Raw genomic sequence first — 24,904 nt, forward strand, 5'->3', positions numbered from 1 at the left:
AAAACAGGGTTTTTTTTGATGGTATATAAAAACTATTTTGCCTGCAACTGAGAGCTCTAACTAATGGTTTTATGAAGTAAACTTCTTTCCCCAGAGTTGTATATATTCTTTTCTCAATCTTTTCCTATTTGTTAAATAATAAATGTAAAGTGCATAAGCTGAACACCTTATATTATCAAGAATTGCATTTATAAATAGAAAAATATGCTAAGCTAACTGAATTTTACTAGTTCTACAAATATCTAGGATGAATAGTGTTCAGAACAATTAGGATATTAATTTCCATAGTTAAAGGGAAGTGCTTCTTTCTCCAAAACAAATTAACAGCAATGTCTCTAAGCATTTATTTAGCATGACTAATACTATAAAGTATGTAGTGGTGACACTTAAAATACCTAGCAAAGTAGAAATGAATGAATGAATAACGAATGTAGCAATAGTTTACATGAACGAGAATAATTTGCTTAAAATTTCCCAACAGAAGTGGCAGATACTCTGAGTCAAATTATCATATACAAAGTGCCAACACTGACATTACACTAATCTGATAAAGAATTCATGGCAATGTGCCCAAAAGGTGAGATAAAGTTTAGTGGCAGAACAAAGTCACACCCTCTAATAAAGAAAACATAACATTAAGAAAAGTGGGTTCTACTCTTCATTATGCTTTATTTGATTATTGGTAAGTTATAAATCATTAACTTGTTCTATAAAATAGAACTTATCTGCTCCATAGGATTTCATTAAATATAAAGTGACCATAAAAGGACTTTGAAAAGAAAAATTGTTATATGAAAAGAAAAGTTGTTATATTCCTTGGAATTAGAACTTTAATTTTAAAAATTAAAACTTTAGTGAACTTTTTTTTTTTTTTGCGGTACGCGGGGCTCTCACCGCTGTGGCCTCTCCCGTTGCAGAGCACAGGCTCCGGACGCGCCGGCTCAGCGGCCACGGCTCACGGTCCCAGCCGCTCCGCGGCATGTGGGATCCTCCCGGACACGGGGCACGAACCCGTGTTCCCTGCATTGGCAGGCGGACTCTCAACCACTGCACCACCAGGGAATCCCCTTAGTGAATTTATTTTAACTGATGTTTAGAGACTGAAATTGCTAGATAGTTGCTAGAGCAATCATTCACCACTTTCTATAGTTATTTATTATACCTACATGCATTTATTATTCACCATCTTTTTCATTTATAATGGGTTTTAAGGACATAAAAATCCAGTGGAGTTTTTGGAAGAATACTTTATGATGAATACTTGATTATAAAACCCTCCTGCCTATTTAAGCTTTGTCTGCTTTTCTCTGATTGTATATGTATCAGTGGTTGAGAAACAGTACTTTAAAGAAATTTTAAAATTACAGCAGTAACTTCAGTTACTGAGAATTACATCAGGGTCATAAAGCCTGAGTCTAATTTCTTGTTTCACCACTAGCTATATAACTTTGGACAAATATTTCAAAGCATTAATAAATTCCTTACATCCAAGTCTGTGCCATTCCCTCCATCTAAACCACTCTCCATCTCTATTCCTCAGCAGCTAATTCCTACTGATTTTTTGGTCTTCTATGTCACTTCCTCCAGGAAGTCTTCTCTGAACCTGAAATCTGGGTTAGGTGCTCTTCTGATGTAGTACCGTAGTATTTGGACCAATCCTTTAACACAGCACTTATTCCATTGTGTTGTCTGTTTGTCTACATTTCCTACTAAACTGGAAGCTCACTGAGAACAGAATATTGTTCATGATTTCCCTAGCACCAAGCACAGTGCCTGGCGTGTAGTAGGTTTGAAAATTCAAGCAGAGGTAATTGCATATCCTCGCAAAGATACCCAAATTAGGTGACACTGCTCTCTTTTCAACTAAAGATAAATGAAAAGGCATGTATCAATGTTACATCTCATTCTGATCAAATTGTTCTTCCCATCTGCCTGCTTTCTGAGTGTCCCTGACACCTCCTTCATCTGCACTTGAATCCTGTTCACAACACCCTCACCATTTACTTTTATTGGGGAAGTTATTTTATATCCCACTCTGATTTTTTTTTGTTCTAAAACAGGGATGCACTGTTAAACATATCTCTAATTACCGAGAAAAATTCAAAGTACTAAAAGTCATCTTATTTTCAACTCTATATCATTACATCATTCTTAACAAGACTATAATATTGCACTGTTTTGGCCTAATTTCAACAACTTCAACTTCTAATATTAAATAAAGATGATAAATCTTCAAAGGAAGATTTTGAGGGCCTATCTGAGCAGTTTATAAGAAGAGCATTGGTAGTTAATGCAGAGGTTATAATGCCAGGTTGATGCCTGGTAAAGAACATATTGTTTCAAATATTCACTGTTTAAAATGCATATATAATTACAACAAAAAAATCCTAAAATTAAATCAAAGAAGAGTAACATAATGTTCACATATACTCTGCAAATACAGCCTTAGAGAAATCCCAAGCTGCTGACATACAAAACTAGAACGTGTAATAGGTACAATCCCATCTTTAATCCTAAACTGTAATATCACCCTCAACAGGCAATATGTGAGTACTTTTATCATAAATGTCATAGGTTCCAAAAGCAAAAATACATTTCAATTCAGTGATATTTTGTTTAAGACTTTATCATATTTTCAAACATCAAACTATGCAATTTAGCCCCAATGAGTCTCTTTTATCTCACTGCTTTAAACCTGAAATCTTATCTTTCACTACTGTGTTCTTTGGATTACATTACATGGAAAAGGTCCTAAAGGAAGACCAAAATCAAAAATATTTTGAAAAAAAAATCTCTGTATAGTAAAATTGATCTTGGTTCATTATCTACTTAATAGGGAATGCTTGACAAATAAAACTTCAAAAAGTTATTCTTGGCAAAGATGTTATAATGAAAACTCAAGTATTCAGATGAGCAGCTGATTAGATGACTCTTAAAATCCTGTTCAACTCTGAGAGACCGGGATTTAGGTCACGAATCAATTTAAGGAACTCTATCTGCTGAGTAAGTTCCTCGTATTTCTTATAACAACAGCAATATTGGTAGAAAGAAAAGCCCCACAGCCAACAGGGGAAATGGTACTTACGAATATTGTGTCAGCAGTTCCAAATCATTATGCATGTTGATTGGATATGCTTCACTGAGTTCAAACAACTTCTCCAGGGCCTCATAAATGAAAATGATGCAAATAAGAGAAGCAAAAGCTTCTTCAGTAAACCGGGTGATATAGCAGACAAGGGAGCTGGCATCAGTGGCCACAAGTATGATACACAGGGTTGCAGTCCAAAGTCCAATACTAGCTCTTAAAGATAGGTATGACAGCCCATATTCTCTAGGAGGGGGAAAAGAACAGTGGAAAGAAGGTCATTTAACAGCTTGCCACCATTTTAAGTAGATGGAAGTAAGTCTAATTCAGGAAGTGAAAGTAAATAAGCTTCACATCCCATGAGTATCTAAACTCAAGACTTTGTCTAAAGGGAACACCTAAGGGTACAAAACTCAAAGAGGTTTCTCAGTGCTTAGAGCTGAATATAATGTTTTATAAATAATACATAACAATATACATCAATATTTTACTGTTCCTTTATTTCCATGGAGAGACAAAAATGGCAAACTGAATCAAATCAGCAACTTCTACCTCTCCCAGCAGATCTCCAAATGTGATGTTGGAAGAAGATTAAATACAGTAGAGAAATAGAAAGGGGCTGAGGGCCAAAAGTATATAACACTTACTTGCAAAATTTAAACAAAATCTTTTCAAACACCAAAACTGGTCCTGTACTGCCTAATATGGTAAGAGGCTGTCCACCAAAGAGAGAATAGGCTATCCCAGTCATGGACGCTCCAAAGAGAGATTCGATTGCACTCTGTGTAGAGATATAAATGATTCCATTATCTAAGCTGTGCAGGCTGCGATTATAACCGGGGAGAAAATATGTAAAATACATGGGTCTTTTTTCCCTTTGCTATGAAGGGCCTAGCAACCTTGGGCAGGAGGTGGGGTAGGAGGATAAAAAAAAGGCGGCAGGCGGTCAGCAGACTGTGAATGGTAGTGGACAGGGATATGTCCTCTCCCCCTTCCTTATCTCACTTTTCTTTTGCTTACTAAAAGTTTACATGTATTCATAATAAATGTCTGGCAGAAGCATGGCCTATATAAATAGGAAAATGGACCTCTTATGAGGCAAGAACCAGAGGCTAAAGCTAGTCTAGGACTGGGGGGCCAGGGATGAGATCAGAACCTTGTGTAAGATAAGAATTAGTTGTTCTGAGATATTCCACTCCCTGATTACCAGTTCCATTAGTCATCTAGGAAATTCGTATGAACTCTGTCTGCCAGACCATACATCAAATCTCTCCTCATAAAGGAAACCAAAATTAAATGCAGACTCATCTAACTATGAATCGTAAAAGCTGATTAAATTTCAAAGTTCAGAGAAAAGCATGATACATACTATTCGCCCTTCAGTCGCTTCTCCTAGCAGTCCTCCAAATGTGATGACGGGAGACATACACGCGCAGTAGAGAAACAGAAAAGATGCTAAGCACTGCAAGCTGAAAGCATCTCTGAAGTCACTCCAGAAGTATGGAGCTTTTCTTTTGATATCTAAAATAAGTCCCCCAAAAATCCTAAGACAGGGGGGAAAACACAATAGTGACATACAAATATAAAAATCACATAAATCAAAATGCTCATTTGCTTTGTTGCCAGGTCACAGTACAGGTTTTCCATCAGCAGAGATGAGACCCATATTAACATGCTAGGTTTTACTATGATGATCTACAGGAATGGCTTTGTACCACTATGTCACTTCAATCCCTAACCAAATATTGTGTCAACAGCCAAAAAAATCCTAGGTTCTCTCAAACAAGGTTCACAGCTGTTCATCAATCAAAATTCAAATAATGAGAGTTAAGGATTACTCTAATCTCTGTGCCATTTTACAACAACCTATTCCTAAAATCAGGCCTACCATCCTCAATCATTGGCAGTATTTTCTAATTGTTTACATTCCATTTAGTGTAGCAGAGAGTGAAGGAGGGAAGGTAAAGTGATTTTTGTACAGTCCAATAGTGAACATCAACTTAGAGAGAAAAAGTGGCATATAACCATGGCTCCAGTTACCCACTCTCTTTGTGAAAAAAAACCCTTGCCAAATAATACTCCAGACAGGCACTTAAATGACCTTATGGATGACAATACTTAGTAGAGAGACGTAAGTTCCAGAGTTGTTTTCATTTTTAGGAAACTAAGACAGGGACCTTACAATAAGCAACCTAGATAAATGTACTTTTGATCCACTATTGTCTAAACATATTCAAACATCTATCATTCACAAGACAATAATGACCTTATTTGGGAAAAATGCATATGTTCTAAATATATCCAAAAACCACATTAAAGCATTTGAAGGATGATTTTTTTTGGGGGGGTGGGGAAGAGAGAAGCATTAAATTGTGAAATATTGCCTAAAATCTGAGGACTGGAACTTTTTAATCTGTTAGGAATGAGAGCATTAAACAGCTATTCTCATTCTTTGAACATTTAATAACAATATGCAGATTTAACATTTGACTACCAAAAGCTCTTTGTGTTCTATGGGATAAAGATGTCATATTAAAATGAATAAGGCTGTGATTAAGTTCCTACATGGAGGTTAAAAAAAACCTATTATGTTCAACATACTGCCAGTATGCTAAATATACTTGGTTTATGGAAAAATATTAAAGTCTTGTTATTTATTTTCTAAATAGGAATATAATCTGGCAATCTAAGAATCACCTCAAAAATGATTGTTCTCTTGAGAAATAAATTCTGATTTGCCTTGAAAGATGTACCTCTTCAGAATAAATTCTATTATTTTTAATTGCCCTAATATAGGCAAAATAGTAACATATTAGTAACTATCTTACTGTTATGTGAGTGATAGAATCATTATGTTTTTCTAGTGATTGTTTCCATCAGAGGGATGTGGAGTAGGAGAGGTTGAGAAGAATGAAATTTCAATTGAAAAAAAAGGACATTTAAAATTCAGAGAAGCTTGCAAAGAACCTGTGAAATTCACACACGCAAAGATCATCTTAGGTTAGGTTCCTTTACCTGTGTTTAGTAAAACACATACATAATTTTTATTTGGGGGATCATTTCTGAATGATTTGTTAACTTGCCAAAGTCACAATCCAGAACAGATTTAATCTACGAGTCTATTTATTCATTCAGTTATGATTTATACCCCACCTAATCCCCAAAAGAATTTGAGGTGGTTATGAACTATTACTTAGTAGTTAATATTTATAGGTTTGATAGTACTTTCTATTAGACCACTCTTTTCTAATTAATTACTTATTAGGGTATACATTAGTCTAAATAGCTGTTATATTACTGTGTCATAAACGTGCTTTTAGCAGCATAAATCTAAATCCGGAAGTGGGAGGTCATTGCAGAGAACAGTGCAAGAGCAGCCCAGATGTGCACCAGCAACTCCAGGAGAGCAGATGAGTAATGGATACTTCAAGTCATGTCAGCAACAGAATCTGTGGAAGAACTCTGGAGAAGCGAAGATACCGGATATTGGTGACCTGGGAGGATTTAGGAAGCAGTAAGGAAAAGTGAACTTTGAAAAAAATCTAAGCTATGTGGCATGTTACACCTGAGAGAGAGAGAAAAAAAAAAAACAACAGAAATAAAAAGACAGCATTTGAAAATATGAAAGTAAACAGAAGGAGTAACAATGTTTCTAGTACAGGGAAAAGGAAAAAATTGTTTGAACCATCTCAAATTAGGTACGGGAGCCTGAGGAAGACATCTCCTCAGAGACAAAACATAGATAAAGGGAAAGAATGCAGGAGAATTAAAATGCACAGAGTTGTCAGGAACTGGAAAGTCATCTTAGAGGACACAGTGAAAGCAGTACAGGAAATGGCCCTGAGGGGAGAGGAGCACCAATCCTGCAAAGCCTCTGCAATTGCCTTCAATTATAATGGAGGCTGTGTGCACACATTCCCTGAAGAGAGACCCACCCAAAGGTTCTGATTTTCTGCTCACACATTTCTTGGAGAGAGACAAGCTGTCAAAACACCACAAAGAATCATTTTAAGAAATAAATTGAAGCTTTCATCTCTTCAAAGATGTGTGATTAGAAAAATAAATCATATAACTCTTTCAAATTACTACTGTAAAAATAAAAAATACTATTATATACATCCTACTTGCATGTAATGAGACAGGGTCTATAAGACTGAGTTCTTGGTATTTATTTTCATTTCCATCCTGAGCTTGAAGTTTTCAACAGGCTCTTTTGGAAAGGGCAACTGACAGTTTTCTTATTCATTCTAAGAATCTGTGAATGTGTTTTAATGCATAGCAATATGAAAGACTAGGTATATTAAAATGGAATGGTGTATTCACTGTTCTGGTTTAATAATAATGACAATCATTAGTAACTACAGAGAAATCAAATTAATTGGCACATTCATCCCCCAAAGAGTAGGTATCCAAAGTATAAAAACAAATTAGTTCTCAAAACAGCAATTCCCGACACACAAAAAAGGTATATATCATTCGGTCTTTGAAGTCCCATACAAGAGCTTTTCACTAACCTTCCAGTTCGCTGGAGTTCAGGTCCACTATGTCCTCCGTGGGGCTCGGCTTCCCCATGAGCTGCTGTTCCATTTGGTACAGCAGGAATCTTCCTCTTCTCCTGCGGGAAGTTTTTTTGTTTTGTTTTTGTTTTTGAATTTCAGGTGCTAGTTGTAAATAACAAAAACAATTTTTTTTCCCTTGAGGCAATAATATGCAGAGTGGCTAAGAACCCAGGCTCTGTTACTTGTTTGTTATATGACCTCTAGAAAGTTATCTAGCCACCTAAAGCCTAAGTTCCCTCCTCCTTTTACTGGTGATAATAACAGTACCTATCAGTGTGGTTGAGAGAATGAAATAAGGTGATGAACATTAATTCATTCTTTCAACTAATTATTGAGTGCCTAGTGTGTGCCATTCATTTTTATGGGATGCTATAGATGTAAAGGTGAGCAAGAAAAAGCATTATGTTAGTGGAGACAAACAATAAACTTACAATGTCAGGTAGAGATAGAGATACAAAGAAAATAAAGTAAGAAATGGGGACAGAGCGAGACCAGGTTTAAGATAGGTCGAGGTGAAGAGGTGTTAGTGGTGTTATATCCCTGGCCTAGTTCAACTGTTCAATAAGCATTAACTGTTATCATTAGCTATTTTTAAAATATATTTCCCTCTCTGATCCTGGCTCAGATCCTCCTACCCAAGCTTCTTTCCAACACAAAGCGATCCAAAAGACTATTGCAAAAGGAAGCTTCTAATTGAGCCAATGACAAATTAACTGAGGTTATGTAAGTGCTGTTTCCCCATAGGTCTATTCCGCCCACTTTTGTCAGTGACAGAGAGTTTAAAAAATCAGAAAATCGGGCTTCCCTGGTGGCGCAGTGGTTGAGAGTCCGCCTGCCGATGCAGGGGACACGGGTTCGTGCCCCGGTCTGGGAAGATCCCACATGCCGCGGAGCGGCTGGGCTCGTGAGCCATGGCCGCTCAGCCTGCGCGTCTGGAGCCTGTGCTCCGCAACGGGGGAGGCTGCAGCAGTGAGAGGCCCTCTACCGTGCAAAAAAAAAAAAAAAAATCAGAAAATCCTACCTACTGGTGATCTTGGAGCACCCCAATGTGTTCAAAAGTGCTTAAAAGGACAATAAATTTTTTTTTTTTTTTTTTGCGGTACACGGGCCTCTCACTGTTGTGGCCTCTCCCGTTGTGGAGCAACAGGCTGCGGACGCGCAGGCTCAACGGCCATGGCTCACGGGCCCAGCCGCTCCGCGGCATGTGGGATCTTCCCGGACTGGAGCACGAACCCGTGTCCCCTGCATCGGCAGGCGGACTCTCAACCACTGCGCCACCAGGGAAGCCCAAAAGTGCTTTAAAGGACAATAAAAAAATTTTTAATGGTGAAATTAAACTTTTTACTTGACTGCCATTCCAAAATAGTGTAAACATGTAAACATGTTCTTTGTGTTTAGTGTAAACGTGAACAAGTGTGAATTATCAAATGATCTTATTACAATGGGACATTTAGATAAAATGGTACAGATTTAAAACATGACAAAAAATACATTTTGAAACGCACAAAATATAGGAAAGTTCATTGCTTAATATTTTGCAATTTCCTGGGTATATAAATAGATACAATGAATTGAAGTTCAAAGATAAAAGAGAGTATGTCCGTCAACTGGTGAAGGAATGGCCTTTACAGGTAAATTAACTATCATACAACAGTAAAGGGCTGTGATAGTGGCCCTCAGTACTCTCAATACCCAATAATCACCTAGGGAGAGATTTCTTAGCAAGCCTTGGAAGGCAAGTGATATTTGTTCTTCTGGGGAATTATCTCTGACTGCATAAATTAATTCATTGTTTTACAGTGGGAAGAGCTATACACTGATAAGGCAAGTGATAAGCCATGAAAGATATTTGTCATTCTAAAGTAACAATTTCTCAAGGAGTGGTCATCTTCTAGTAAGGCAAAAAGGTTTTTGAAAAAAGAATTGTGTATGTATAGTACCAATGAATATTCCGAGGAAAATATAGGAAATTTTTGTTTGTTTGTTTCTCAGACTTTTTTTTTTTTTTTTTTGGCCAAGTCGCGCAGCCTGAAGGATCTTAGTTCACCGACCAGGGATCGAACCCGGGCATGGCAGTGAATGTGCCGAGTCCTAACAACTGTACTGCTAGGGAAGTCCCCAGACATTTTAAGTAAAATCAATAGGTGAGTAGATATTTGACTAGGCAAATTAAACAATTTATTAATTCAGTCAACAAACACTTATTGGGAGGCAATTTGTGTCAGGTTCTAGGCTGCACCACTGTATACCTGGGGACAAATCAGGCCTGTGGAGCTTATGTTCTAATGGGGAAGGCAAACAGTAAACAAGTAAAAATGTAAGTAAATTAATTCTATAGTGTGTTAAAAAGATTAAAAACCAGGGAGAGTTTGGGATTAAAATATATACACTACTATATATAAAATGGATAACCAACAAGGACCCACTGTATAGCACAGGGAACTATACTCAATATCTTGTAATAACCTATAATGGAAAAGAATCTAAAAAAGAATATATATATATATATATGTGTGTGTGTGTGTGTGTGTGTGTGTGTGTATAAATAACTGAATCACTTTGTTATACATCTGAAACTAACACAAGTTTGAAATCAACTATATTTCAATAAAAATTAAAAATAGGGCTTCCCTGGTGGTGCAGTGGTTAAGAATCCGCCTGCCAATGCAGGGGACACAGTTTCGAGCTCTGGTCCTGGAAGATCCCATATGCCGCGGAGCAACTAAGCCCGTGAGCCACAACTATTGAGCCTGCGCTCTAGAGCCCGCGAACCACAACTACTGAAGCCCGCGTGCCTAGAGCCCGTGCTCCGCAACAAGAGAAGCCACCGCAATGTGAAGCCTGTGCACTGCAACGAAGAGTAGCCCCCACTCGCCGCAACAAGAGAAAGCCTGAGTGCAGCAACAAAGACCCAACGCAGCCAAAAATAAATAAAACATAAATAAATTTTTTAAAAAGATGTCTTAAAAAATTTCTTTTAATAAATAAGTAAATAAATAAATAAAATTTGTTTCCAAGTTTCTTCTGATATCGCCAACGTGAATTATTAGAAAGAAACGTTGAACAGATCTGCTTCTTCCTTTTGGGGATTGAGAGAGGTTTGGTGGATTTAATAAGATCCTTGAGATGTCCATATTCATGTAGCATTATGTACATGCCAGATTCTAGAGAGAGATATGATATCAAATGGTTTTTTTCAAATGCAGAATATATAATAAAGAAAAAATAAAGAAATAAAAACTATGGAAAAGTAAAAATTTAGAGCAGACGAAGGCGGGGGTGTGAGGTATAGGGAGGAGGAACTGGGAATTACAAATGGAGTGTCATTTGAGAAAAACTTGAGGGAGTCAAGAGAATTAGCCATAGAATAACTGGGGAACAGCCAGGCAAAGAACAGCCAGTGGGAGAGACTTAAGGCAGGAGTGTGGCTGCAGGGTTTGAAGAACAAGGAGGCGGGAGGCCAAGGAGAGGAGTGAGCAAGAAAGAGACAGGAGACGACTGAGAGGTGAAGGGAAGCCAGACTCTATAGGTTTAGTAGAGCATGGTAAGTATTTGGCTTTTATTCTCAATGAAATGAGGCGCTTTTGCAGGATTTTAAGGAAAGGAGTAGCATGACCTAACACTCTGGCTGCTGTGTTGAGAACAGATTCTAGGGGCCAAGGGTAGAAACAAGGAGACTGGTTAGGAGGCTATTTCAGTAATCCAGGAGAAAGATGGTGGTAGCTTGAACTAGGGGGGTGGCAGTGGCAACAGCGAGAAATCGTATAATTCTGGATAAATATTGAAGGCAATGCCAAGAGTATTTCCTGGCAGAATTGAAGTCAGGTATAAGAGAGAAGAATAAAAGTTTCTGTTTTGGTCAATTGTAAGTATGGAGTTAACACTTATTGAGATGGGAAGGTACAGATGGAACAGATTTTGAGAAAAGATCAGAGTTTCTTATATTCTTCAGGAAACATTATATTGCCTTTTATAATATAAATGCAAAGATGTATATAGGTACAGAAATAATGCAATCTATAATTCAGTTCCAACTTTGGCATGTTGAATTTTAGATATCTAAAAGACACCCAAGTAGAGACACAAGATAGGCATTTGGATAAGTAACTTGCAAGTGCAAGGTGAAAAATAAATTTGGGAGAGGATTTAAAGCTATAAGATTGGATGATATTACCAAGAGAATGAGTGTAGAGGAGAGAAGACCACTAAGGACTGAGCCCTGCATCACTTCAATATAAAGAAATCAGAGAGAAGAGGGGCAACCAGCAAATGAAACTGAGGAGTCACCAGTGAGGTATAAAGAAAACCAAGAGTGTGGGGTTTCAGGAGTCAAAGAAAAGAAAATATATCAAGGAAAAGGGAGTCATCAATTCTGTCAAAGGCTGCTGACTGATAGGCTAAATAAAATATAGACTGAAAATTGACCTTGGAATTTAGCATTGTGAAGGTCTTTGGCGACCTTCATGTAAGTAAATTTTAGTAAAGTGATGGGGGCAAATGCCCTATGGAGGTAGGTTCAAGAGAGAATTGAAGGATAAAAAAGAATGAAATCTTGCCATTTGCAACAACATGCACGGACCTAGAGGATATTATGGTAAGTGAAATAAGTCACACAAAGACAAATACTCATACAATCCCATTGATATGTGGAATCTAGAAAACAAAGCAAACAAACAAACAAAACAAAAACAGGCATAGACACAGAGAACAATGGGTGGTTGCCAGAGGGGAGGAGGTGTGGGGATGGGTGAAATAGGTGAAGGGAATTAAGAGGTACAAACTTCTAGTTAGAAAGTAAATAGGTCATGGGGATGTATTACACAGCATAAGAATGTTGTCAATAACACTGTAATAATTTTATATGGGGACAGATAGTTATTAGACTTACTGTGGTGATCACTTCGTAATATATTTAAATATCGAATCACTATGTTGTATGCCTGAAACTAACGTAATATTGTACTTCAACTATATTTCAATTAAAAAATGAGAGAATTGGAGGAGAGGAATTGGAGGCAGATAGTACAGAGAACTTTTCTGTTGCATTGGGTTATAGAAGGGAACAAAGAAATGGAAGAGTACTGGCAGTGATAGTGGCATTGAGAATTCTTTTTTTAAGATTTACAAATTAACAATGTTGTTTGCTAATAAAAATGATATAATACAGAAGAAAAGACCTGATGATATAGGGGAGAAAGAGGAGGATTGGGGAGTAATGTTTTTGAGTAGGTGTGAAGAGATGGGATCTACTGCACAGATAGAAGGCTGACTTTGGATAATTCATCAATAGTAATATATGGGAAGGCAGAGAATGTAGGTGCTGGCAGTAGACAAATATGGTTTTGGGAACCTACAGAAGTTCTCTTTTGATTATTTTAATTTTCTTAGGGAAGTAGGAAGCAAGTCAACATCTGAAAGTCAGAAAGCATGTGCTGAAGGTTTGAGGAGAGAAAACAGGTGTGAGATAATAATGTAGAGAATGGATTGAACTTGGGAAGTAGAGTATAATGAACTTGTGATACAAAGGGCCTACCTGAGGTATGTGGTCATGAATTATATGAGATTAGTCAATGTAGTTGTATGTTTTCCTTCAGCCACTCTCAGCTGCATCAATGGAGGTATAGACCAAAGAAATGAACTCACACAGTGTTGTGGTTTTGACAAGCAAGTAAATGGCATGAGAGAAAAGCAAGGAAGTTGAGGGTATACACAAGGGAGTGATTATAATGACTGACACAATGTTCTAACAGTATTTTCAAGGGTATCCCTTGAGGTGACTGTTTATTCTTCTCTTAACTGCAAGTAAAAAGTATTTAAAAATACTGTGATTTGCACATTCTGGAAGAATAAAAACCATGGAGGTTATCCCATGGAGGAAAATATTATTTGAATGAATAGAAGTCAGAGTGCTTAATTTATTTCAATTCATTTTAATCAAAGAAAACATAGTTTCATAGTATCTATTATTCAATTCCAACATACATTTAAAAAATACTAATGTAAAGAAACACAGAGTGTATCTAATTCAAACTCATTATATAAAATTGTGTTGTCTAGCATTATAGTAACTAACTACACATGGCTATTTAAATTTAAGTTAATTAAAATTAAAAATTCAGTTCCTCAGTTGCAGTAGCCAAATTTCTAGTGCTCAGGAGTGGCTTGGCTTATTAGATAGCATAGATATAGAACATTTCTATCATTGCAGAAAGTTCTGTTGGACACACTGATATAGAACACCAGTACAGAAAGGTTATGGCATCTGTTTAAGATCATACAAATAGATAATAGCAGAACCCAGGTGCCTTGATTCTTAATTCAATGTTCTTTCTACTACTGCCTCTCAATACCCAGAATCCAACAATTAATCCTGGTTTTAAAGTCTCATAAAATTAATTTTGAAAATACAAAGCTCCCATGCCTCCACTTGCCTCAGAAACATCATTTCTCAAAGGGAAGGTGCTTCAAAAATGCTTGACTTTAGGGCTTCCGTAGTGGTGCAGTGGTAAAGAATCTGCCTGCCAATGCAGGGGACAGGGGTTCAAGCCCTGGTCCAGGAAGATCCCACATGCCGCGGAGCGACTAAGCCCATGCGCCACAACTACTGAGCCTGTGAGCCACAACTACTGAGCCCATGTGCCACAACTACTGAAGTCCACGTGTCTAGAGCCCATGCTCTGCAACAAGAGAAGCCACCGCAATGAGAAGCCAGCGCACCGCAACGAAGAGTAGCCCCTGCTTGCCGCAACTAGAGAAAGCCCGCACGCAGCAATGAAGACCCAACGCAGCCAAAAATAAAATAAATTTTTTAAAAAATGCTTGACTTTAGTTTTAATGTTTGAAAAGCAAATTGGTGTTAACAAGTGAATTTTAAGGTCTCATATTCAACATATTAGTATTTTCACTAAATTTTTCCAAATAACATCAATTAAAGAGATTCTTTCTTATTACTTCAAGAAGCATTATACTGCCTTTGCTAATACTGTAAGTGCAAAGGTGTATGCAAGTACAAAAATAAGACCATTTAAACCGTTAAAATTACTCTTTAAGCAACTTACTTTATTTTAGTAGTAGATCACCTGAAATGGTTAAGTAGTACACCTGCTCATTTACCCACCTCTGGCTAACCAGAAAAGCTTCTATGTCTAGAGCTGGGTCAATTAGGCCATCTGTTGCTTCAACTAAGGCAGCACAGTCAACTACTAAGGCAGCTGAACTCCACAGGGACAAGAGCCAAAGGCAAGGCTTGGGTAGATGACAGCAGAGAGAGTTGGAGGAGGCAGATTCAACAGGAATAGAGATGGCAATATGAGTGGGCTTAAGACATTTGGCCACCACTCTCAACAAAGACATGCCTGCAATAAGAATCTCACCCCAAACAACAGCAATGGTCTTTATTTCTATCTTTCTGCATTGTATAACAAGTAAAATGCACATTCGATTTTTATAGGGAGAATTTTTACAATTTTCACACTATATGCCCACACAAAAGTAATAGAAACAAAAGAATTATTTAAAAAAATTCTTCAAATCATAAACGTGATTAGCAGAAACAGGGAGTTTTCCATGCAATATGACTAAACCATGCCTTTGAATTTTCCTAACACTTGCCAATTTCAAAGTGATGTATCAGAATATGGAAAGACGGTAATGAGCTTTTTCTCAAGCATATTTTCTATTTTTATTAAAATTTCAATTTTCCTCCAGTATAGTATGTGTTAAGGTGGGTCTAAAATCTTTCTAGGCATATGAGACTGTCATTTAGTAGAATATCATCAATACACCAAATCTGTGTTGAATAGGAAGAAGGAAGATCTTACAACTTCATATCCCTGCCTTTTTAGAGATTTATTAGGTTCTGGTACCAATTCAAATGTGGTGGGAAATTTAACTCATTTCTGACACTATTTACCCAGAGATAGCATCAGATTCCACAGGTAGAGGGCTCAGTCCTGCAAGACTGCCCACCAATCAGACCCCATTTCAGGTTGTTGCTGGTGCTTCTGATCAACTGGCTATAAATCTGAGGGTTCCCATGAATCCCTTCTCAGGTTCAACTAATTTGCTAGAGTGGCTCATAGAAGTCAGAGAAACATTTTATTTACTTGATCACCAGTTTTATTATAAAAGGATATAACTCAGGAACAGCCAGATGGAAGAGATGCATAGGACAAGGCATGGGGAAAGGTCAAGGAACTTCCATACCCTCTCCAGGCACACCAATCTTCCCAATCTCTATGTGTTCACCAACCCCGAAGCCCCCTGAACACTGTCCCTTTGGGGTTTTGTGGAGGATTCATTACACAGACATGATCGATTAAACCAATGGCCATTGGTGATTGAACTCAAACTCTAGCCCCTCTCACCTCCCTGGAGGTAACTTCCAGGGAGTAACCTCATTAACATAACAAAAGACATCTTTGTTGCTTTCATCACTTAGAAAATTCCAAGCATTTCAGGAGCTCTCTGCCAGAAATAGGGACAAAGACCAGATACATGTTTCATATTATAAATCACAGTATCACAGAAGTTATCATTTAAAGCATTTGAATCTTTGGATTGGTTATACTATTTTAGTACATATATTAAAAACACAACAAAATGATGGTAGTCTTAAGAGTATTTTCGTATATACATACCTGGGAAGGAACATTTTTGGGAGGCTCTATTCGAATGCTTGGATCCCATTCTCCAGGAGGGAGAACAGTAACCTGATCCAGAAATTCATCAATTCCTGATACCAAGTCGTTACGATCTTTAGCTTTGTAAGCAACATCATGAAATACCTAAAGAAGGAAAATAATCATTTATAGATAAAAAACAATTATAAAATCTTAATGTGTTCTTTGTTTTCATCTCCCAGTTATCTCACATGTGATTATAACAATTTGAATAAGAAGCTCTAACTAAAGAAGTTTTTAGTGTAAAATATTATAGCTTAGTTTATTCTATGATTGCACACACTTATTTTTTCTTAGAATGCTAGGTGAATGTTGAAATTTCTGGTGGCAAGAGTAAGAAAAGGGAAAGGAGGGGCTTCCCTGGTGGCGCAGTGGTTGAGAGTCCGCCTGCCGATGCAGGGGACACGGGTTCATGCCCCGGTCCGGGAAGATCCCACATGCCGCGGAGCAGCTGGGCCCGTGAGCCATGGCTGCTGAGCCTGCGCGTCCGGAGCCTGTGCTCCGCAATGGGAGAGGCCACAACAGTGAGAGGCCTGCGTACCGTAAAAAAAAAAAAAAAAAAAAGAGAGAGAAAAGAGAGAGAAGGGAAAGGAGGATAGACGGAAGCTCATTAAACTAGAATGGATGATTCAAGTTTGGCAAACATTGTTTAAATATGTGTAAATCAAACTTCCTGAAAAAAGCCCTTGCTTTAAAATAGAGATAAAAATTTATAGAACATATTAGAAATTTTAACAACATTTATACCGTGGCATAAACTAATGCTAACCATTGAATAAATGATGGACTAATCAATAAATGATTATAAGCCAAGTAATTATATAAAAGTGAAATTGGATCTTTACCCACATCCCACACAAAAAGCAATTCTAGGTATTAAAAACTTAAATATGAGAGTTAAAGTATTAAACTCATTGGACAGAATATAGAAGGGTATATTTATTACCTCAGGGTAAGCAATAATACAAACCTCAAAGATTTAGTGTCAAAACAAAGCACATAATTTTTGCTGTTCTTCAAGAGAAAAAAAAAAAAAAAGAGGTGTTCAATAATGTCAAATGCCAGTAAGAGATCAAGTGACATAAGTACTGAACACAGGATAGTATATTTCGTAAATGGTGACCTTACAGAAAGCAGTTTCAGTAGAGTGGTGGTGACAAAAGTCATACTGTAACACACTGAGATAAATGAAGTTATGATATTCAGGACCAAGTAGAGATCAGTCTTTCAAAACTGTTGAGATTCAGATTCATTCAACATTTCAGTGGTACATGCTATGTTAAGGAGTAAGAAATTTTAAGGATGGGAAAAACCTGGACTTTTATTTCATATGTATTTCTTAAGTAGCTACTATATGTTGGGCATGTTTGCTAATTGAACAGAACAAGTCAGTGTTGACTTAAGAGCTAGGTGATAGAGAAAATTGTTGGTGCAAAAATCCAAAACAAGAAAAAGAAAAATAATCCCTTGATTTTGCTTTGGCCTTTGTTTTTATAAAACTATGTTATTTATGTTAATATACAATGACTTTACTATTATTTTAAAATAAGTTCACAAATATACATTTTAAAATTCTCAGTTTTCAGTTCTCTTATGATAAATATCAGCATACTTATCTATATAAACAAAAGCTCTTTGGAATGCTTAATAATTTTTAAGACTATATAAAAGGATTAATAAATTGGTAGTAGCACCAATAAACAAAATCATATGATTTCTTTCTAGTAATGCTCAACAGGAAGGAAGAAAATAGATTACACTGACTCAAGATAAGGTGTTGCTAGGATGACTAGAACATTCAGTCATTAATTCGTTTAAACAAAAATTTACTGAACCCTGACTGAGGGCCAGACACTACCTTAAGTTTGAAGATACAAAAGGAAAAGACAGTCTACCTACAAGAAGTTCCTGGTACAGACAGGAAAAGAACAAACAGAGCTTAGTCAACAAATATTTATTTGAGCACCTGACAAAATCAGGGAACAAAAATGAATATTAAATGGTAACTGCTCTCATGGAATTTACAGCTTAATAGGGCAATACAATTCACCATTTTCTTAACTAAAGTAAACTGTAAGAATCAACTTTTTTTTTTTTTTTTTTTTTTGCGGTACTTGGGCCTCTCACTGTTGTGGCCTCTCCCGTTGCAGAGCACAGGCTCCGGACGCGCAGGCTCAGCGGCCATGGCTCACGGGTCCAGCCGCTCCACGGCATGTGGGATCTTCCCGGACCGGGGCACGAACCCATGTCCCCTGCATCAGCAGGCGGACTCTCAACCACTGTGCCACCAGGGAAGCCCAGAATCAACATATTGAATTTTATTCTTAATGAGTATAATTGTTCAATGTATTTCAAAGCAGTTATATAAGCAGAACAATTTCTCCACCTGGGCTTTGAACAATAAAAACTTTTTTTCTCTTTTAAGAGTATTTAAACATTTTTTTTAATATTCAATGAATGTACTATCATAATTTAATTTAAATGTCCTATTATAATTAACAGCTCTCATTTTTGGAGTAACTTTCTGGCTGAGTTTCTGCTTCTCTATCCCACTGCTCACAGAGAGTTAAACAAATTGCCCCAAAGCTAAGCTCTAAACTTTCAAGTCTAAAGGATTCATGTTTGAACCTTCATTCAAGAGCTGATGCTTGTTCTCAAATTAGGTAGTTCTCATTTACCAAGGAAATAGATGGAAGTCCTTTCTCTGCTCTCATTCTAAATCTAAAATTTTAAAACCATGCATGTTTCTCTGTTGTTCTATGTCTACTTGATTAGTCAATAACTTTGGAATTGACTCTTTTCTTTCCAGAAAATCTTGACTCCTAATTGGGGAAAGGAAGTGTTAGGAAGAGAGATAACTTGAGTATTTATGCACAATATGCTCCTCTCACCACATAAGATGTCCCATGCCCCAGAGATATCTCAATGTAATATCTTAATGTCTTAGATGTGGAAACATAATATACCATGAAACATATGTGCATGAAAGTGACAGTAGTTAAATTATGACACAGTGTCATTTATTTTTCAATACTGTAAAAATTGCAAAATATTAATCAATATGGAAACACTAAAAGTAAAGATACTGTCAGTGCCTTCTCATAGAGAGTTCTACTAGAACAGGTTTGTGGAACTCATGAAGCCCTTTTGTCACTCTCCTGTCTTCTCCCAGATTTCCTCAACAGAATATGTTACTCTTTATAGTAGGCTAAGTAGTGTCTTCTCAAAATATGTGTCCACCTGAACTTCAGAAAGTGATCTTATTTGGAATAAGGGTCTTCGCAGATGTAATTAAGGATCTCAAGATGAGATCATCCTGGATTAGGGTGGGCCCTACATCTAATGACATGTGTCCTTATAAGAAACATAAAGAGACAGAAAAGGAGAAGACACACAGAAACACAGGGGAGAAGGCCATGTGAAGACAAAGGTAGAGACTGGAATTTTGCTGCTACAAGCCATGGCATGACAGGAGCCACCAGAAGCTGGAGAGACAGGGAAAGACTTTCCCCTAGAGGCTCCAGAGAGAATGTAGCCCTGCTGACATTTTGACTTCAGACTTCTGGCCTCCCAAAGTATGAAAAAATAAATTACTTTTGTTTTAATTACCCAGTTTGTGGTAATTTTTTATGCATAGGAAACTGATACACTCATTAAGTTGGTTCTTTCTGAAACAGATGAAAAAAATGTTTTTCTTCTAGCTTTTGGTTTCCTATGTGTAAATATCAATAACTAATTCATATAAAACAGTAAACATAATTTGAACAGATATAATAGAAGAATTAATATTGAACCCCAAACACAAGTTCAAATTTTCAGATTTCATAAAACTAGGAAAAGTTATATGTAATACTAATTAGCTCTTTTCAAAGATTTCAAGTATCAGAAGCCATGTATTTCAATAAATACATTATTAAATTATTTGGATGATATTCTAGAAATGTATAATCTCTTTGTTATTTACTACTGACTTTTGAATTTATGTCCCGTCTGTGATTTTTGCATATGCTCTTCTTTTACAATAAAAACAATAAAATAATAAAAACAGATTTTCATAACATGTTGTAGAATCCAAGAAACCAGTTATATGATACTACTTTTTATGTTTATTTTTATGATCTTACATTTCTGAGACATATATCTCTTTGAGAAGCTGATGAAAGCTTTTTCCAGTCCAAGAAAACTACACACAAATTTTTGTACATAGAAAAATTTGTGGGCTGTATCAGCGATCACAGGCCTCTTGAAATCTTCAGCTCCTCTAATGGTTAAAAGACTCCCAGGTTAAAAACATCTACATTTAGGCAATTATAAAGAGAGTTGATAGACGTTGCATGGCTTTTGGTGTCATGTATACTATTCAGATAAACTGACATTGTATTTGGTTTTTTTTGAGACCTTAAAAGTACTTTGCCCCAAACAAGACCTGCAGTGATATTTACAATGGTGATCACTTTGGCAACACATATGCTACAAGGGGAATATTAATAAATACATTCTAAATGTCACTAAATAACAAATTTTCTTCAGAGTATGAGGTTTTAAAATGTTCATGTGTGTGAATTTATTACCCCTTTTCAACAAATTTTTCCAAAGGAAATTTTATAGTACAAGCATTTAAAAGAAGGGGAATTCAATACAGAGAAATCTGATTCACAGAAAACTGTCATGAATACAGAACTCCAAAAGTTAGGTGTACCTAGTAAAGGGAAATGTTCCCAATGAACTTGAATAAATACCTCATCTGTCATTAGGGTTGCAATTGATCTGCCAATCTCATGGTACTGTTGCCCCTTTCCCAGGGGTCCCAGAAGAATGAACAAAAATCTGTAATTAAGAAGAAAAAAACACAAATGTTTCAAGGTAGAAATAAAAAATAATTTTAGTAGTACAGAATCACTCATCTCAAAGGAATTACTGAAGATAGGGATTTCGATGTAAAATAGTTCCATATTTTTCCACAGGTTATTATTACAGGTTTTCAAATATTTTATGATGTTTCAAAATGACTCATGCTTGAGATCCTTGAGCAATTGGAATCGTGGCTACTTTGCTCTGTTTCCTTCATTTAGTTACCTATCGTGCCCACACAGTTGTTAGTGTGAATTTTTAGGATTCTATAATCCTTAGAGGAGAAAGTTGAGAAAAGTAAAATCTGATTAAACCTTTCTGAATTGTAAGAAAGAGAACTCACTGATACGTAAATTGTAGAATTAGTTAGAAGGGGGAAAAGGTAATACAGTAGTATAAACAATGAAAGAACATAGGGTCAAAAAACCAGTAGGTGTACGTAAATTTACATTAAATAGAAAAAATGATTGCCGGGAATCAAAGATCAGTTAGGATAAAAAAAAAAACTATTAATTCCAATGCTGCAGGAATAAAAGTAGCAGCTGAACTGTGACATTCCATCTCAATTAGGTTGAAAGTCTAGCAAATACATCATCACAACTGGAGCTTTTGAAGAAATCAACATGTGTTTTAACTTTGGAGGACCAGTAATTGTCTTATCTCTGAAAAGGTCAATGCTACAGGGAAATTGTGAGAATTTTAAGATGACCTATATTCTGTAATATAACTCTACAGTATTCATTTGTTAAATGGTTCTTGCTCTTAAACGTGAAGACTAATGGCTTTTTAAAGTGTGCTAAAATAGGTACTACAATTCTACCTTTCATTTAGTTATAAACTTTAGAGATTGTACATGTTTTTACATGATGCATATATTACACAGTCTTAGAGGATGTGACATTAACTTTTTGTGTCAGATGTTACTGAATCCAAGTCAACTTCTGCTATACAGAAATGTCTACTATACATTTAAAACAGGAATAATTTAGTGTGGTGGCAGATGCTTTATCAAGTATAGTACTTTCAAGAAACTTCCTAACCTATGTACATCCTGCTACTTTTCAGGTTTCTATTCCATGGGCTATTTATAAAGTCCTAAAATTATTTTCTGACATTTTTACTAGGTGCTACTGTTATATACACGGTGTGCCCTTTTGTCCTCCTAAGAAAGGATAATTAGGAACCTTGAATGGCTTTCTTTATTTTATTTGTCTAACTAATCTTCTTCTATTTTTCACCTTTCCAAACTGGTCTAGTCTTTTAAATCTCTCCTCATACAGTGACTCTACTGTGCCCCTAATTTTTCCTCCATTGTTCTGTAGACACATTTTGCTATGTCAGTATGAAATGAGGTCACCTAAACCTTTACAGTTTTCAAAGTGAGGGTATATAACCCCATTACGGCTTTTCTCTACTCCTGGGAATTTTCCTTTTCTTTCCTTTGAAACACAAGAGCTATCATTGTCATAAATATCCATCATTTACTCAGAGTTCATCGGATACCTTCCTAAGTGGTAGAACAAGAATGCACTGCTTGGAAGATGAAAAAGAATTTTAATCTACTAAAGTAATACCTCTATGGTTAGTAAGTTTCACATCTTAAATCTGAATCCCAAATTCCCAGAAACTCTGAATAGATTACAGGGTGTAAATAGAAAAATGCAGCCTTGATCATACAGTCAGAGGCCACCTTAATGCGCCCAGTTCATCCTTCCCCTTTTTTAATAAAAGTTGGTATGTATCAGAAGTCTCAGTAGCCCTCCAACAGGATGAACAGACACTTCTCTCTATAACCTGAATTGGTAACTAGCTACCTGCCTCAAATCTGTTCTTCCACAGATTCAGGAAGAGGCACTCAAACACTGAATCCCCTTCCAGTCAGCTGAGCTCTAATAAAATGAGGCCTCTCCTGACTAAACTATTCCATATTTTTGGAATATCTTAACCACAATCAAAACACAGAGTGATGTAAACTGCTATGTTTTAAGGCCAAAGGTCCACAGAAGAAACATTCTACAAACCCAGTTGCCACAGCACTGAACTTTTCATCAATTTAACTTGGCTAAGGCATTCAGTGTTTGGACGAGGAGGCATATTAACAGCATCTGAAATAATTATAGCATCAAACAAAGGGCAGCAGTCACGTAGGAAATGGGGCCCTACATAGATATGTTTTGCTATAGGAACAGGATCAGAGTAAAAGGCTTTCTATATACAGGAAGTGCATTTGATGGAGGGAGAAGGAAAGAAAACAAGGTCCCCTGGAGGAATTGCTAGGAACCTAATGTTCTGTAGACAATATTCTTTTTTCAATTTGCCCATGGACAGTCTTATCTCTATAACATAGAGATAAAGAATAAACAACAAAATTCAGTTTGTATTGTGGTAAAGTTGTTAGTTTTTATGTACAGCTGAATGAAAAACAAGTTCAGGTAATCAAATTAAATTTGTACTTTTGATTCAGATTCAACCACAGTACCATGATGCTACTACCAATGATTCTTAAGACTCTATGCATGTGAAGTATACTGTGCCTAAGATTGAATCTTATAGTACATTAGATACAGCAGGTAGTATCCTAATGACGGCACTTACATGTACTCTGAGGGCCTACTCAGTCAAGCATAAGGCAGGCCTTGAAAACTTTGATCTTTTTAAGTACGATCACACTCATATACAGGATCCCACAGTCTAATGCAATCTTTGAGAAAAGCCTAATACTTTATCACTTTTCACCAAAATTGTAAGAAAGGATTTATATGGTGATATAGACCAGGGTAGTCAGAGATGAGGAGCATGCCTAAAAGAAAACATAGAAATTTGAGAGGAAGGAGGAAAGGACTGAATAATTTTTAAAGCACTTTTTGCCCTCCTCCACAAACAAGAAGAAACAATAGTTTTGTCGATTACACTTTAGTTTCTAGAAAAAACTCTCAGAGGAAACTATATTTACACCTTTTTTCCCACAAATAAATGGCTTAAGAAAAGTGCAAAAGATGCTCTTATACTTTGTACCTAGTTGGGATTGGGACTTCAGCCAGTCCTTGAAGCAGTACAGCTGGAGACAACCTGACAAACGCAACTACAGTTCGATCCAAAAACTCCAATTCCCCAACTAAGATGTTTGAAGCTTCAGCACCTGGAGGAATCTTCTTCATAAAATGCAGATCAACCTGAGATCATCACAAAGTAAAAAAAGGTAAATCAAAATTGGAAAAATTTGTTAAATCATATCCTAGCACAGTATTTCACACATGGTAACCCATCAATAAATATAGTTTAAATAAATATTGCTTATATAAATATAGTTTAAATAAATTTAAAAATAGTTAAACATCTTACTTGCCCTTAAAAAAAACAACTTTTTTCTTTTACCTTGTATTTTTCTAATTTGTCATTAATACGTTGAATACTCTAGTTTCTCTATTCAATATTTTGAAAAGATTCTTTTTCAGCATCAGTAATTTTGAAATTTTCAGGGAGAAAGGAGTATGTGTTCAATTAAATGAATATACTTTAATCTTAATTTAACTAGCATTTGTCAATAGATTTAAATATTTGCATAGTACATTATCTTAATTTTGTGCACAATACATTTCAATGAATTAATATTCAAAATATGCCTATTTCAAAAGAAATATAATCATGATTCTCCTTATAGTATAAATTATGACTTTAGTCTTCAACTTTATCTTCATTGTTCTATATCCTTCACATTCTCTACTTGG

General features: G+C 36.3%; 1 protein-coding gene across 9 annotated transcripts in view; it reads right to left on the minus strand.

The window, feature by feature from the left end:
- Positions 1-24,904, minus strand: part of SLC4A10 (solute carrier family 4 member 10) — a 312,417-nt gene that overhangs the window by 86,681 nt on the left and 200,832 nt on the right. For all 9 annotated transcript variants that reach the window (XM_030852613.2, XM_030852628.2, XM_060302361.1 and 6 more), the window contains 7 exons: positions 24,192-24,349; positions 21,065-21,152; positions 16,284-16,430; positions 7,600-7,700; positions 4,455-4,629; positions 3,733-3,866; positions 3,086-3,331 (listed from right to left, as the gene is read on the minus strand). In XM_030852613.2, coding sequence (XP_030708473.1) covers positions 3,086-3,331; positions 3,733-3,866; positions 4,455-4,629; positions 7,600-7,700; positions 16,284-16,430; positions 21,065-21,152; positions 24,192-24,349 — 1,049 coding nt within the window. The remainder of the gene's footprint in view (positions 1-3,085; positions 3,332-3,732; positions 3,867-4,454; positions 4,630-7,599; positions 7,701-16,283; positions 16,431-21,064; positions 21,153-24,191; positions 24,350-24,904) is intronic.

The sequence above is a fragment of the Globicephala melas genome, chromosome 7 (assembly GCF_963455315.2).
Source record: "Globicephala melas chromosome 7, mGloMel1.2, whole genome shotgun sequence".
Classification (NCBI taxonomy): domain Eukaryota; kingdom Metazoa; phylum Chordata; class Mammalia; order Artiodactyla; family Delphinidae; genus Globicephala; species Globicephala melas.